The sequence below is a fragment of the Acipenser ruthenus genome, chromosome 1 (assembly GCF_902713425.1).
Source record: "Acipenser ruthenus chromosome 1, fAciRut3.2 maternal haplotype, whole genome shotgun sequence".
NCBI lineage: Eukaryota > Metazoa > Chordata > Actinopteri > Acipenseriformes > Acipenseridae > Acipenser > Acipenser ruthenus.
Window position 1 is genome coordinate 113,638,828 of NC_081189.1, and position 17,519 is coordinate 113,656,346.

The following is a 17,519-nucleotide window of genomic DNA, read 5'->3' on the forward strand; positions in this document are numbered from 1 at the left end:
GTTTGTACTGGAAGTGAAGATATACCTCAACCGCAGTGTGTAATTTTGTACACAAGTACTGTCTAATGAATGTCTGAAATCCTCAAAATTACAGATAATTACCAAGCATGAAATATATAAAAACAAGCAAGATTCATTTTTTGAGCGAAAGGCTAAGGAACTGCTTGGTACTAAAGCCGTAATGAAATCCACAACTAGCAGATAAAAAGCTTGTACATAGTGGTGCAGAACATTGCTAAAGAAAAAAAGTCGCATATGATTGCTGAGGAGTTGATATGCTGTGTGCCATTGAAATTGTAAAGAAAATGTTTGGAGAGCAAAAGGCAAAGGAACTGGCAAAAATACCAGTGCCAAAGGACACTGTCAAACGACGGATTGCTTTTATGTTAGAAGACGTAGTTTCGCAGTGCACTGATCGGCTGCGTGACAATAATTTTGCTATACAACTCGATGAATCCACAGACATTTCTAAAATGTCCCATTTACTTGCCTATGTTTGGTATATGTGGAATAAGGGAATAAAGGAAGCCTTTTTGTTTTGCAAGGAGCCCAAGACAACAGCAAAGTCAGACGATATTTTCAAACTGGTAGATGATTTTATGACTTCAGCAGAAATCAGCTGGACTAATTGCATTGGGGTCTGCACTGCTGGAGCCACAGCAATGACCGGAAAGCATTCTGGTGTTGTGCAAAAAACAAAAGCCGTTGCACCTCACACTATTTGGACACATTGCTTTTTTACACCGAGAGGTGCTTTGCTGTGAAAGATATTGAACCAGGTCTTCACAGTGTTCTGAACACAGCAGTAACACTTGTTAATTTGATTAAATCCAGAGCAACAAACTCCAGGTGTTTTGCTGCACTTTGTGAGGAAGTGGGTGTAGAGCACCATTCCTTGCTCATGCATACAGAGGTGAGATGGTTCGCTCGAGGCAGAATGCTTTATATTTAATCTCAAGGAAGAGTTACGTACTTTCTTAGCTGATAAAAAACCCGAACTTACCAAAGTGCTGAAAGATGACGTGTGGCTGGTAAAATTGGGTTACCTTGCAGACATATTCAGTCTAATGAATAAGCTGAATAGAACTGCAAGGTGGGAGCACTCATTTTATTGCCCAGTGTGAAAGAATTGATGTATTAAAAAGGAAACTACAACTCTGGAAAGTTTGTGTCTGTGGGGGGACTACTGGTATGTTTGAGATCTTACATTCTTTCATTCAGGAACATTGACTTAGACGTAATCAAACCGCAGCTGGAAGGGCATCTGTCTGGTCTACTCAGCAAATGTAATACTTACTTTCCTGAACTCACGATGGAACAAGCCTCTACACACCTGTGGGCTACAAATACCATTAGTGAGAATATTTCATCAGACACCTCCCTCAGAACCAGGTTTTGGAGACATTTTGGTGTGAGTGCTCTGATGAATACAGCACTGCTTCTCCTGCACTGAAAGTGCTGGTCCCATTGTTAAGTGCTTGTTGCCTAATCAAACTAGAGAGTCTGAAATATAATAGCAGTAATGCCCAGACCACTTCAGATGGATTAACCCTTTTACCTCTGAACCAGTTTGGATACTGGGGGGAAGCTTGGACCTCCTCATATAATCTCAACATTGCTAAATAAACAAATAATAAAACATTGAGAAAACAATGTAACAAGAGGCTAAAAATAATGTCTATATATAAAACATGATTTGTTTTTTGTTAAATAGGATAATCTGTTTTGATCCACATACAAGATTTACGGCAAAATAGTTGTTTTTGCTGTTGTCTATTAAATTAGTGCTACCAAGGATTAACCATACATTGTATTACTTATTTTTGGCTTCAGCTATATTACCGGCTGCCTTTTTGGCCATTGGCTGATATCTCAGAGATCATGCTATAGATTAAAAGTTCCTGTTGCTTTCTGGTCTGTGCTATCACTCCAGTGATCAAGCTGTTGTCGGACCATGTGACATATATATATATATATATATATATATATATATATATATATATATATATATATATATATATATATATATATATTGTGATGACTTGCCCCCACTTAGGTTCGTTGCCCCTTTACAAATTGACCCAGACACTGAAATTGGGGGTTCAGCGCTTCCGCGCACTTTTAATAATACAAACAGAAATACAAAACCAAAACAAACACCTAGCTCTTTACGAGCACTAACTTAACTCTCAGGAACACCCTGACTACAAGTAGGACGGCTAAGCCGTTTCCCCACCAAACAAAACCCACAGAAACGCTTCACTTGCTGACTGCTTGGAAACAGAGCACACCTTCCTGCCTCCTTCTATACAGCAGCCATGAGCAGACTAGCTGCCTCTCTTAAATACCCTGCACCTGGTCCTAATTTAACAATAATTACCAGGTGCAGGGGATAATTAACAATTAACACAATGTGCATTCGCACATGTTTTGTTCTATGCAGGGAGGATTAACCCCCTCCCTGCTGTGTTACAATATATATATATATATATATATATATATATATATATATATATAATACAGTTCTCCCTTGCTGTAAGGCTCTCTGTTAACGCACCTCGGATGTAATGCTCCTACAGCATGTCCCCCAATTCCCTATACTAGTGATTCATGTAATATTTCTACAGTAAATACAGTACCGGTGTTCAAACTGTAAACAACTTCTCAGTCTAACTTCCATTTCTGTCTCTCCCTTTTGATACAGTATCTGAACTGAAGAAAAGCTGCACTGGCACTTTATAACACAGACATCTTATTCAGCATTCATTTTATAACTAAATAAATATTAGGCCTATTATGTGGTTATCTTTCCTAATGTATTTACTTTTTTGCTGTGAGAGGAGCTGCAGCTTTCTCCGGGAGACGAGATGCTTCAGCTTAGCTTCAGTCCCGCTCCGGCAGCCGAACCTGGGGCGAGCCCATTCCCTCTTCTCCTCTCCCGACCCGCTCTCCTTCTCGCACTTGGTTTTCTTGGTCGCTTTGAACTGAACTTCCGACCGCCGTTTAACCAGCCTATTTACAGTTTAAAAACTGCTAATTAAAATGATCCACGAGTGGGAATGTTACCTTTATTTTTTACAAAAAAAATATTGTTGATTACATGGTGCTTTATGCATGGTTAATTCAGGGAAAGTTACATTTTTGCTTCACTATATGTGCATTAGAGAGGGCGTTATTTTATTTGGTATTTTAGTCAGATGTGTGTTGTGTCCCGCGGCGCCCCCCACCCCCTCCCCCGTTTATAACGCTCATATTGTGTGTCCCCCGAGACCAGCGTTGTAGTGAGGGAGGACTTTATACAGTCACAGGCAAAAGTATTTGGGCAGAAAAACACAAAAAGTGATTTCTATAATTTCTGATTGTTCTATTGAAAGATATAGAGCTTCAGCTTTATAATAAAACAAATTATTACATAACATTAGTAAAATGAAAAATAACATGCAAAAACTAATTTCATACTTTGACAAAAGTATTTGGGCAATCAACATATTTCGTATGAAACCAATTTGTTGCTAATTATTGACAATTATCATGATTGAAAACCAACACCTGATAATTATGGAATTAATAAATATACTATGTATCATTGATTTTTCTTTCGTATATTGACTTTTTTAAACTTTTGACTACAATTGTGTGTGTGTGTGTGTGTGTGTGTGTGTGTGTGTGTGTGTGTGTGTGTGTGTGTGTGTGTGTGTGTGTGTACCAACAATGATGACCCTGCTGCAGAAAAGCTTTAGAACATGTTTTGTAATGTTCTACCTGAAACAATTCCTCTGAGGCTATGGTAGGATCATTGAGGTCAATTGTGGCATCGCTATCAATGGTTGCTATTTAACCTGAAATAAAGTGGTCAGTCAGCAGCCTCATGTTTAGACCTGACAAAAGCCTGAGCAGCTCTCCTGACTTTCCAAGGTCAGCAGTTTGTGCTTTGTGGCTGCAGTGCAGTTCATTGTGCAAGCAAGCTCTCTCGTGAATGCTGGTTTCCCTCCTGTATAGTTCTGGTCCGGCTTGTTTGAAGCAGTTGAATAGAGTATTATAATGTCATGTTTATGGTATAGCAGGACAGGGTTGTCTACCTTACATTATGCTTAATGTCTTTTGCTGTGTTGTATGCAAGGCAAAGCTAAGCCAATAAAGCAAGGGTCATTAAGTGACAATTACACACTGGGTACTATTGAAGTACATACATGTTATTCCGGCTAGTGCTACAGTATACTGTGCTCAAATAGTACCTAAGGGGCAATGATAGTACAGTATTAGAATTAACTCTACAGTATTAGTTTAAGTTCTTTATATAATGTTGAGTTATTTTTATTTATTTCTTAGCAGACGCCCTTATCCAGGGCGACTTACAATTGCTACAAGATATCACATTATTTTTACATACAATTACCCATTTATACAGTTGGGTTTTCACTGGAGTAAACTAGGTAAAGTACCTTGCTCAAAGGTACAGCAGCAGTGTCCCCCACCTGGGATTGAACCCACGACCCTCCGGTTAAGAGTCCAGAGCCCTAACCACTACTCCACACTGCTGCCCTGAGTTGGTCAATGAAAGCCTGACCTTTTTTTATTTTATTATTACAAACAGTATACAAGTACACATTAAGTATATTTCACTTATGTGCTGAGCTATGTATTTACGTTGTGTGTGTAATTGCTGCCACTTAAAATTTATTGGTACCAGTGTTTATTATGTTTGTACAGCCCCCAAAATAAAAATAACAGCATTATGCTCACCTCGAATGTTGCTCTGTAAGAAATGTTCCCAGTTCCTTAATGTCCAGCATAATTTGAAGCCCACCCCACTTTAATCCATTAAAAAGGGACATGACTTTAACCATTGACCTATGGTGAGAATATGTCATCATACAATGGGTCTTGCCCAAACAAATACAACTGGACATCCTGTGGGTCCCCAGGACCTCCACCTTGTGGGTTAACAGTCTCATTGTACTCCCAAATTACAGGACTAGACTAACCTTATTCCTAACAGACTTATGTATACCCACAGTAGATGTATTCAATCCAAGCATTCTAAATTTCACTTAATATGCAGTATAATGAACTAAGGTGTTAAGGTTGACCAAGGTGGGTTATGAATAGTTGTTCATTACAAATCTGTGTTATAACCTTTCGTTCCTATTGCTGACTTAAATGGACTTAATTCAGGTGGCCTTAGCCAAGTTTGGTTCTTTGTAGATGTTAGTCCACATTGGAAAGCACCAATCTACTTACTGTGCATTGAAAAAAAACATGTCAACTCTTTTTAACATGTGCTTACTGTGGGCTTAAGTCATGGTAGTGATGCTGAAAGCCATGGCACAATTCATTCAAGTTTCAGGATGTTAACGTTTGTTTGAGACTTGAAGCCCAGCGTCTGCTGTTTGACTGCTATGTAGCAGTGCACTTTCACTTGCTCACATTATTAAAACATCAAGCAGTGTTTGACTCCTGTTCTCACCATCTTACCACCTAAACGCTATTATGGAAGGAATGTTATTTGGGTGTCTAAGAACCCCATGCTGCAATGCTGTAGACAGTTATTTGAACCTAAACTGCAAATACACATATTGCTTGCATATCATATTGCAGACTTTAGCTTGCACATTCTTTTGTATCAAATGCTGTTTAACATGTGGTTATGTAACCTTTAATTATGGGCTCGTTGATGTGAATCACCTTTCCATATCACATCTGGGAGTCAATTTCACATAGGGTGTGAACAAACATGTTTATTCATTTTACAAGCGAGGGGTCAATTCGTATACCTTTCTCACTATCTGTGAAGTTACATATACTACTTGACAGTTTGTCTCAAAGCCTGGTAATTCAATAGAAAATAAGTTTTAAAAAATAATGTTTTAAGTCGTACAAAATGGTCAACTTTCCAAAGGAAAACAGGACCCTCAAAGATAGTTGAAATTATTTTTCAGTATATTTTGTGGCATTCAGTTGCTTCTAGATTAATGTTAACCCTTTGCGGTCCATTTATTCAGCATGTCTCAGGCGCGTCAGTTCCAGTTTATTTTCACACACGCAGTTTATTTTAGACGCACTGTTTAAAAGTATTTTTTTCACAGTAAAACAGGTTTAAAAGGTACTGCATATCAACAGGACACTCAGTAATGTATCTCTGGCCCCGCCCCACCCCTTGTTTGCTGTATTTTTCACATACCTCTTAGTCGTGCATACTGATAAATCATCTCCTGATCACTTGTTTTATCACCAAACTCCTCTGTGATATTCTTTGAGCGCTGGATGCAGAAGCATCTATCTTGTTTGTTTATGGCCGTGTTATCTCTGTGGTGCCGGGGCTATGGTATTGCTCAGATCCGCCCTTTTTTTTCGGCTTCTCTCCGTCTCACTTGGCCATTGAATAGTTTTCTCTGCTTTTTTTGGAGACAAAATGACTAGAGACCTGTGCTTTACGTCTTTTTGATGATGTCGGACAGGGTCCGACATCGGACCGGAGAGGGAAAATTGTAATGTCAGACCTGGTCCGACATAGGACCGCAAAGGGTTAATGTTCTGCTGCTGTACCAACTTGTCCTAGCTGGACCTGATCAGTGCATAAGAACATAAGAAAAACTATGAATGAAAGGAGACCATTCTGCCCATCAATGCATGTACTTGGATTAGACCTCCAAGTGGGTATCCTAATTCCCCAGCATATTGCAAGAGGGCATTGCACTGTTTGTGGACACATTTTAAAAAACGAAACATTAAATGAGCACTTTAAACTATTCAGTCTTTAAGCAATAATACCCTATGGATTATCGGGTGTTCCCAATGCGGTCTGATGTCCCATAAGGTTGGTTCATAGTGCAGTCTTTCGCAGTTTTGCAAATCAACCAGCTAGAGTTCAGATAAATTCAACAATGGCGTGACCAGTGTCCCTTGGAACACCCGGCGTGACCTTTAGTGTCGGTTGGAACACGAGGCGTGACCTTTAGTGTCGGTTGGAACACCAGGCGTGACCTTTAGTGTCGGTTGCACAATTGAAGTATAAACCAGCCTTTGTTGTGCAATTTCCTGTTTTTGATATTGCAGTAGTTTATAGACCAGTTTGTATGTACTTTACAATCAAAGGCTAGAACCGACCCAGTTTTCTTCTCTAACCACAGGAGCAACAGCAGCATGTGGCTTACATAACCTTCTAGTAGCTGGACACCCACACACTGTGGTCATACAGTAGCACTGTTTTGCACCCTGTTTTCTTAATGGAGGCAGCTCCAGCACATTTGTTAAAGCCAGGTATCATTTTAGTCAGCTGTAAAAAGTTATATTGAGGTCTTGGAATGTTTGACTGTGCTCACATTGAGAAACAATGCATGAAGGAAACTTTTCTCTTATATGGGTACTGTTAATTTTGTCTTTCAAAGAACCAAATGTTTCGGTGCAGACTCATTTGCTTCTGGGCAGCAGTGATGGAGAATTGTATTTCAGACTGCCTGAGGACATTGGAAGCAGCTCTCAGCTCAAGATAGAGCGTCCACCAAGCTTTATTTCAACTTGAACTAGAATTTAAAGTGATTCTACAGAACGCCATGTATGCCAGGAATGGGCAAAGTTATCCCTTCGAGAAAGTTCTGTGTTCCAGCCATGTTCGAAATTGTGTAATTTAACCAATTAAACCTCCATCCAAAGTATTTAATTAAACTTAATTCCACCTATTACACCTATTACACCTGGAGGTGTAATAGGTGGAATAGGTGGAATGGAGGGGAATGGCCCACCAAGCTGTAGACACTGATAAATGTGAATGCTGTGTGTGTTTACCAGGTTAAAAAAAAGGTCAGGTCTCTTGTGTACATTGTTTAAAGCAAATCTCAAAACATAGCTAGGAGTCACAAAGTAATTTCCTTTTTTAGGACCTGGGGGAGAGGTGGGGGGTGTTGGTGTTGAAAATGTCAGCTGAAATTATTTTGAACCTCTTTGCATCTTCCTTCCTCAGATATGTGCAGTTTGTTTGGAGGAGTTTAAGCAGAAAGACGAGCTGGGAATATGTCCCTGTAAACATGCCTTCCATAGAAAGTAAGTACAAACCGGGGACAATTCTGGATTCATAAGAGGCTGTGGTAGGGGTGGTTTTTAAAGAGAACAATTACAAGATTGGTCTTTCTCTTAATTACAGTTTGAATTATAAAATTGTAAAGCATTTTAACAGCGTTCCTCGTTTATTTGTTATATTGACAGTAAACACCTTTTGATGTACCACTGCTTCTCTGATGGACTTCCCTCCTTCGCATGGCACTTGAAACTAGTCTTTTCAAAAAGGAGAGTTTGGTTTACTTGCCCATATAGCCTATATAATTTACAAAGTAAAATTGGTTGTTATTTCTTCCCATGTTTAAATGTAGGGCTATAGTCTGCCATCACACTGTGGTCCAAACCAGGAGATGCTGCTAAAGACTTGAATGCAAAAGATATTGGTAAATTCAAACTGTAATTTATAACGTAGTATACAATGAGAATCCACAGTTCTGAATCACTGGTTATACTGTGTACTCGCTGATATACCATTATGCTAACTTCAGTAGTAGAGTGACAGTCTGGTAAACTTTGAACAGCTTACTTGGATGTTAATTTCTTACCTCGTATGATGAACTCCACACAACGTGAACTTCCGGTCTCCTTGTCGCTTTGGTCAGGAGAAAGAACCAGATCTCTTTCCCAGAGATCCTTTTTATAATCCTCATTGGCACCAAATACATGCTCCTCCTCCATAAAACCTCCACCTCGTATCCAAGTCAGGTCGTCCAAATTTCTCCTGCGTTGCTTGGGTAAGGACTACGTGCGTTGCGCTTTGTTATTCTTCTTCGAACACAAAATAAAAAGTATAGGGTTTTTTTTTCTCTCTTCCCTTGTTTCTCCATTTTCTGCTTCTATGCCTTCCATCTGTTCTAAGTGTGGTTCCCCACTTTCTCCATCTTCTAACACAAATTTAACTTTGACCCTATGCTGCCTATGGGGAATGACCATATTCAATCATAAATATGAACACTTTCTGTTTAAACGCTTGTAGTTTTGGAACCTTAAATCAGAAATTAAAACCCAATACACCTACAGAAAGACATTAAGTAGATCTTTCCAGTGATATACTTTATTTTGTTGTGGGGTGATTTATTTTTTTTTCATATGAGCTACACCTCCCAAAAAATTATCGAAATTTGAAAAATAATAAATAACATTTTTAAAAATGGTCAATTTCAACCTCTTTCCAAGTTTTATATAAAAAAAACTTACAGTATATTGTACCTTCACAATTTGTCAAGGATTTCAAATCTGAAATCAGAATTTTAATATCTTGTACAGTTGCAGAACTAGATAAGGTTTTATAATGCATAGTATTGTAGCGTTTTCGTCAGGTTTATGAAGCAGGACTCACGGAGACAGTGTGGAACTCTCGGTCTCGAATTTTTATTTTAATAAACAGAGAATTCCTGTCAGGGGCCGGAATTCACGCCACTAAAACAACAAACCCTTCTTTTTCCTCTATTGCTATCTCTCTCTCTAGTCGCTGTCACTCTCTCCCCCTCCCCGTCTCTCTCATCCACCACCTTATATAACCTCCCCTCATCTCCCGCCACTGTCCGGCTCAACCAATCGACCCATGGTCTGCAGTCCCCCTTTTCCCGCTGCCAACTAACGGCGTGACCCGTCCCCCTTACAATACACATAACATAAAAGATAGACAAGACAAACGGGACAGACAACAAGTCCTGCAACAATACAATTGTCCGGGTCGTTACACAGCCCCCCCCTTAGTCCCTCGTCCTCGAGGGAGGGCAAAGTCTCGAAAACGGCCCGGAAGCCGACGATGTCGTTGTGGCCGTGGTCTCCTCACAGGCGTCGATCCCCCGTCAGTCACAGCAGATGGACTGACCGAGTCCAAGGGTGTGGAGCTCCCAGGCAAGGGGCTGTCAGGAACTGGGGTAGAAGATGAGGGACTCGCAGGACAGGGTGAATCAGCAGGAGGCAAGAGGGGACTGTCAGGGGTCGCTGTGTCAGTCTGTCCTGGGTTCCGTCCCAGGTAGGGGGCCAGCCGGTCCCGGTGCAGGACCACTTTGCGCCCTCTAGGTGGAAGCTGCACCCGGTACACTACCTCCCCGATCCGCTCCAGGACCTGGCAGGGCCCGAGCCAGTGGCTGTCCAGCTTGGGGCAACGGCCTCGCTTTCTCTTGGGGCTGAAGATCCAAACAAGCTCCCCGGCGATGAAGTGGCGGCCCCGAGCCCTGAGGTCGTAGTTCCGCTTCTGCCTGACACCAGCAGCCTGCATTTGGTCCCGGGCAAAGTGGTGGGCTACCTCCAGCCGGTCCTGCAGCCTCCGGGCGTACTCTGGACCTGGGGGCACACTGGGGGTGTCTGAGGGGCGACCGAAAATCATCTCCGCTGGCGTGCGGAGCTCACGACCCAGCATGAGCAGAGCTGGAGTGCAGGCAGTGGAGTCCTGCACAGCTGAACGACAGGCCATCAACACAAGAGGCAGGTGGGTGTCCCAGTCTTTTTGGTGGCTTGCGGTGGTCACAGCCAGCTGTACGGCCAGCGTGCGGTTGAAACGCTCAACCAATCCATCACTCTGCGGGTGGAGGGGGGTGGTCCGGGTCTTCCGGATCCCCAGGCGCCGACACATCTCCGCAAAGACCCGGGACTCGAAGTTGCGCCCCTGGTCTGAATGGAGCTCCTGGGGGATCCCGAACCGGCTGAAGAACCCCCCCAGCAGTGCTTCAGCGACCGTCTCTGCCTCCTGGTCTGGCAGAGCGTACGCCTCCGGCCACTTCGTGAAATAGTCAAGGGCCACCAGGACGAACCGGTTTCCCTTCTCTGAGCGCGGAAAGGGGCCTAAGACATCCACAGCGACCCTCTCCATGGGTCCACCGACCTGGTACTGCTGGAGGGGGGCGTGCGACCGGCCCGGGGGTCCTTTTCGAGCAGTGCAGGTGTCACAGCGCCGGCAGTGGTCCTCAACATCCCGTCTGCACTGCCCCCAGTAGAAGGACTGTCGGAGCCGCCGGAGCGTCTTCGTGACCCCGAAGTGGCCAGTGCCTGGGGTCCCATGGTGGGCCTTGAGCACCTCCAGGCGCAACGCTTGGGGGACGACCACCTGCCATCTCACCTCCCCTGTTGCTGGCTCCTTCCACTGCCGTTGGAGGACGCCATCCTTCAAACCCAGCCCTGTCCACTGCGACCAGAGGCCCCGGGTGGCAGTAGAGTATCTTGCTACCTCTTCCCAGGGTGGTCTCCACTGGTCCTTCAGCCACTGCAGCACAGGACAGAGGTCTGGGTCAGCCTCCTGGTGCCTCCTCCACTCCGTCCTCTCCACTGGCACTAGCGTACAGCACTGCTCCGTACTTCCTGAGGACAGCTCGGCCTCCTTCTGTTCCCTCCGGTCGCAGTGTGCACAGCCCTCCTGGGCACAGGGTCGGCGGGACAGGGCGTCCGCATTAGCGTGCTTCTCCCCTGCCCGATGCTGGATGGAATAGTTAAACGCTTGTAGCTGTTCTATCCAGCGGGCAACCTGTCCCTCCGGCTCCCTGAAGGTCAGGAGCCACTGCAGGGCTGCGTGGTCCGTCCTCACTGTGAAGGGGAGCCCACAGAGGTAGTGACGGAAGTGGCGGACCGACTCGACCACTGCCAGCAGCTCCCGTCGCGTCACACAGTACCGGCGCTCGGTCTTGCTGAGCGACCGGCTGTAGTATGCAACTACCTGCTCACCGTCTGCCCCCGGCTGCGACAGGACAGCTCCGATTCCCTTGTCGCTCGCGTCAGTGTCCAGCAAGAAGGTGGAGTGGGGGTCTGGGGGTGCCAACACAGGGGACTGACACAGGGCCATTTTCAGGCTGTCGAATGCCTCCCGACGTTCCGGGGTCCACTCAAAGGGCTCACCCTTACGCAGGAGGCAGTGTAAGGGGGCAGCGATGGTGGCGAAGCCCTGCACAAACCTCCTATAGTAGGACGCTAGTCCAAGGAAGCCTCTCAGCTGGCGGAGGTTGATGGGGGTAGGCCAGTCTCTGACTGCTGCGACCTTGCAGGGCTCCGTACTGATACCGTCCTCTCCAACTCGATGACCCAAGAAGGTAACCTCCTTGCGCAAGAACTGGCACTTTTCAGGGTGTAGCTTCAGTCCTGCCTCAGTGACTCGTCGGAGCACTTCTCGCAGGGAGGCCAGGGCCGCCTGGAAGGTCTTACCATGGACCAGCAGGTCGTCCAAGTACACCAGGCACTCTGTAGGGGGCATGCCGACCAGCACTTTTTCCATGAGTCGCTCGAATGTTGCGGGGGCGTTGCAAAGTCCGAACGGCATCACGGTGAACTGCCAGAGCCCTCGGCCAGTGGAGAAGGCAGTCTTGGGTCGGGCAGCCGGGGACAGGGCCACCTGCCAGTAGCCACTCCTTAGGTCAAGGGAGGAGAACCACTTCGACCCGGCCACCAGGTCCAGGGACTCGTCGATGCGGGGGAGGGGGTAGGAGTCCTTCTCCGTGACATCATTCAGGCGTCTGTAGTCGACACAGAAGCGCCACTTGCCATCTTTCTTCGGAACCATGACCACCGGGGATGTCCAGGGACTGTCGGAGGGCTCAATGATTCCAGCCTCCCGCATCTCCTTCAGTGCCTCCTCTGTAGCCTCCTGGCGGGCCAGTGGTTGGCGGCGGGGCCGCAGCTTGATGGGCCGGGCCTCCCCTGTGTCGATGGAATGTTGGACCATGTGTGTCCGGCCGACGTCTTCAGGGTTGGTAGCGAAGCTATGGCGGTAGGTCAATAACAGCTCCCATAGCTGGGCCTGTTGCTCCAGGTGAAGCCCCTCACAATTCTGGCTCCAGACTGTGGTCACTGTGGCAACAGTGGGGTCCTCCATAGTACCTGGGGGGGGAGCAGACAAACTTGGGGCTGACGCGGTCGTCTTTGCTACTGATGGGGGCTTGGAAAAGGAGGGTCTCCGTCCCTGGCCGCTGGGGGCCCAGGGAAGGGCTGAGGTCCCCTGGGCTGGCATGGAGGGCTGTGGGAGTGGAAGTCCTCTCCGACGCTGGGCCCGTCGGAATGCTGCGTTGCCCCTGGGGGCAGGGGTCGGCGAGGGGGTCAGTACGCGCTGGCGTGGTGGGGTCCGGGAGAGGGCTGAGGTCCCCCGACCCAACGTGGAGTGGCGTGGGCCATGGCGGTGTAACAGTGGGTATGGCTGGCTCATTAGCTCCCCTCTCTTAGCAGTCTGGCCCTGACGAGCAAAGGGGTCCCGGTCACGGCCCAGCTGCCCCGGCGGGAAGGCTCGCCCCTCCGGATAGGCCAAGGCCAGGGCCGGGCCCCCTTGTAAGTGCAATGTCCCGGTTCGGAGGTCCAGTTGCCCGCCTGTGTAGCGCAGGAAGTCCAGACCCAGTATGCAGGGATCCTGGACAGCTGCTACCCAGACAGGGTGATGTACTGTCCGCCCAGCCACTTCTATGGCCAGGTTGCCCCTCCCTTTCATAGGCGTCAGCTCCCCAGTGACTGTGCGGAGTTGAACAGTTGTGGGTTCCAGCCGGACCCCCTCTGGGAGCACATCGGGACGGACCAGGGTCACCGTGGAGCCGGTGTCCACCAGGGCGGTACAGGGGACCCCCTCAATCTGGACAGGAACATGACAAAAGTCCCCTGCGGTGGTTCTCCCGACTACCACAGCTGGTCTGTGTGGATTGCTGTCAGTGGCTTCAGGAGAGTGGGGGGGCACCCTCTCCCCGCTTGGTGGTCGGGCCCCAGCTGTGTGTGGCGCAGGTGGACGGTGGTAAGTATGGGAGACAGGATGGGGGGCCCACGTTGTCCCACTTACGCGGGCCCCTTGGTGTTTTCCGACGGTGAGCGGTTGGGTGGGGCTGCAGCGGAGGGGCATCGCCGCTGTAGGTGCCCAGGTTTGCCACAGTTCCAGCACAGGCGCGTGTGGGGGGCCTGTGTGGATACGGTTCGGATCAGGGCGGCCAGGTCAGAGATCCAGGGAGGAGCAGCGTGGCTGTCTGCAGTCTCCTCCTCTTCTGCTTGGGCTTGACGTGCAGTGGGCCTGGGGCGGTCGGTCCATTCTCTCCCCTCTCGCTGGTTTCCCCCAGGGGCCCAGTCACGCTCACCCTCCTCGAGCACAGCCTCGACACGTTCTGCGTGGGCCAAGGCGAGCTCTAAGGAGGTTGGGGCAGCGAGCCGGACCTGCTGGCGCAGGGCATTAGGGGTCAGGCCACGGACAAAGGCCTCCATGGCCAAGTCCCCTTGCGTGGCTGGCGGGTAGTCGGGGTACCCCCGCCGGGCCAAGTACAGGACATCTGCTGCAAGCACACCCAACTTCTCTCCGGGGCCTCTGATCCGTGTGGCCAGGCGTTGGCGCAGGCCGACAGCAGGCTCTACTCTCCCAAAGCGGCGGTCCAGGGCCATGGCGATAACATCATAGCTGTCCAGCTCGTCTGGGCCCAGGTCTAGCAGCACCTGCAGTGCTTTCCCGTCCAGGGCTGCCGCTAGCTGGCCAGCTTTCTCTGTCGGGCTCCAGGCATTGTTGAGCGCAGCCATCTTGAATTTGGCCTGGTATGCCTCCCATGGCGATGTCCCGTCATAGCGGCCTGCTTTTACCGTACTTCGGCCAGTCCCCTGCATCCTGTCACTCACACTTGCTCTACTTCCACTTCCGTGGTCGGCACGGGGCCCATCTCGGGGCCTAGCTACCTGGATCCCCACAAAACAGTCACTTAATTGTGCCAACACACTTTCGTAGCTGTCACCATGAGCTACATCAATAAACCGGAGGTATGGTAAGGCATCACCGGTCAGGCTGGTGATAATGCCTACAGTTTTTTCCTTATCAGTCCATCCTTCTAATTTCGCCATTAATTCAAACTGTATTAAGAACAATCGCCAGTCGGCCTTACCATCATAAGTGGGTTTGTTGATGCAGGCCCCTTTGTTTTGATCCAGCAGCTCTGATGTTGCGCCTGCGCACGGTGATGACGTCACTTCTTCCTGGACAATTTTTTTTACATGGACGCTCAAGGCCCTGTGCTCTGCCCCACTTCCGCCCCACTGTGACGTTGCCTCCTGTTTGACGCGTCGTGATGCTTCAGCCGCAGCTCCGTCTTCGCTATCGACGCTGATGACACACTGATCTCCTGCGCTTGTGGCAGATCTCCCGATCACAGCCTCCGCCATCTTGGCCCTTCGTTCTGTTTCGCCCTGCAGGCTCCCGCCTTGTATTCGTTCCCCGCTGTTCCTGGTCCTACTGGCGCTTGTCTTTTGCACCCCTCTGACACTCAGCTCTGCTACAAGGTCCTCCAGCCTGCAACGCAGCTCGTCTCCTCCCAGTGGCGGTGAAACTGCCATCTCCGCCGGTTCCTGCTTCATTTTCCGAGGCAAGTGCGCCATAATCCCGCTTCTGTACACCAATGTAGCGTTTTCGTCAGGTTTATGAAGCAGGACTCACGGAGACAGTGTGGAACTCTCGGTCTCGAATTTTTATTTTAATAAACAGAGAATTCCTGTCAGGGGCCGGAATTCACGCCACTAAAACAACAAACCCTTCTTTTTCCTCTATTGCTATCTCTCTCTCTAGTCGCTGTCACTCTCTCCCCCTCCCCGTCTCTCTCATCCACCACCTTATATAACCTCCCCTCATCTCCCGCCACTGTCCGGCTCAACCAATCGACCCATGGTCTGCAGTCCCCCTTTTCCCGCTGCCAACTAACGGCGTGACCCGTCCCCCTTACAATACACATAACATAAAAGATAGACAAGACAAACGGGACAGACAACAAGTCCTGCAACAATACAATTGTCCGGGTCGTTACAGTATTTTACAAAATGTTAACTTCCGAAATGGCAAATGTAAAATATTAATAAATCATTTAAAAATTGGAAATTTCAACCTCTTTCCAAGTTTTATAGAAAAAAAACTTACAGTATATTGTAGCTTCACAATTTGTCAAGGATTTCAAATCTGAAATCAAAATTGAAATACCTTGTACAGTTGCAGAGCTAGATAAGGTTTTGCAATGCATAGTATTTTACAAAAATCAACCTCCAAAATGGCAAAGGGTTAAAACTTGCCAAAAAGTGAGACTGGAAACATTATTGCCCTGTTTGAGATACAATTAGATTTCAGTATAAAAATAAAGAAACAACACACAAGTTATCAAGTAAAATGTTAGTTTATTTTTTTTATTTTGAAAATATATTACAAATAAAACTTTGAAATTAAGAATTTTATTTGGGAGGGAGGGAGACAAAAAAAAAACCTTCCATATTGTGCTGTATTTATTTATCTTCAAAACTACCCTGCAGTTGAAGTGCTGGGCTGGGGCTCCTCCAGATCACTCTCCTCCTCCTCATCCTCCTACGGCAGATCTTCATCAAGGAGGTCAGCCTCCATGGTGTACATGCCCTCGATCTCTTCCTTAGTCAGGGGCCTGAACTTACAGTATTTAAACAGTCACTCGCCTTCTTTCTCTGACAATTATTTATAACGAGTTCTGATACTACGCTACACTTTGTTTTTATTCGTGACGCTGTTTTGTATGCATTATGGGAGCTTTAACAGGAGGATGGGGAAATTGTAATGCTAAACTACTCAAGCAATATACTTCTCAAAAATCCTACCCCTACTATCAAAGACCGCAAACTTTTTAATCTCTAAGGCAGATCTTTTATCGGTCACACTGCTCTTTCCAATTCCAAAATCTTGTGCTATTTTATCCCTAAAGTATTTGATATATTGTGAGAAGTGTTGAATTTAAATCAAGGGAAGTAATGTTAAAACTTTACAATGCATTAGTAACACCTCACCTAGAATATTGTGTTCAGTTCTGGTCACCTCATTACAAAAAGGATATTGCTGCTCTAGAAAGAGTGCAAAGAAGAGCAACCACAATTATCCCGGGTTTAAAAGGCATGTCGTATGCAGACAGGCTAAAAGAATTGAATCTATTCGGTCTTGAACAAAGAAGACTACGCGGTGATCTGATTCAAGCATTCAGAATCCTAAAAGGTATAGACAATGGGGACTTTTTTGACCTGAAAAAAGAAACAAAGGGGTCACAAATGGAGATTAGATAAAGGGGCATTCAGAACAGAAAATAGGAGGCACTTTTTTACACAGTGAAGGTCTGGAACCAACTCCCCAGTAATGTTGTTGAAGCCGACACCCTGGGATCCTTCAAGAAGCTGCTTGATGAGATTCTGGGATCAATAAGCTACTAACAAACAACCAAACAAGCAAGATGGGCTGAATGGCCTCCTCTCGTTTGTAAACTTTCTTATGTAACTTATATTTAAGTTATTTATAAAAGAAAAAAAAAAAATGAAACAAGAGGTTGTTTTTTTTTAATGAACCTTTTAAGAAACAAACTATTCTAAAAACATTATTCTATCAAAAAATGCGTATTTAAGTATTTGCAATATTAAAACATTGTTTGCTTTTTTAGGGTTTCTTTGCTTAGAAAATACTAAACAGGGCTGTCAGTATACATCATAATGTAATATAAAGAGTGTGTGTATGTAGATATGGTTTAACCGTTTAA

General features: G+C 46.4%; 1 protein-coding gene across 2 annotated transcripts in view; it reads left to right on the forward strand.

Moving 5' to 3' along the window:
* Positions 1-17,519, forward strand: part of LOC117420589 (RING finger protein 24-like) — a 50,116-nt gene that overhangs the window by 32,076 nt on the left and 521 nt on the right. For both annotated transcript variants that reach the window (XM_034034073.2, XM_034034071.3), the window contains one exon: positions 7,961-8,040. In XM_034034073.2, the coding sequence (XP_033889964.1) occupies positions 7,961-8,040 (80 nt within the window). The remainder of the gene's footprint in view (positions 1-7,960; positions 8,041-17,519) is intronic.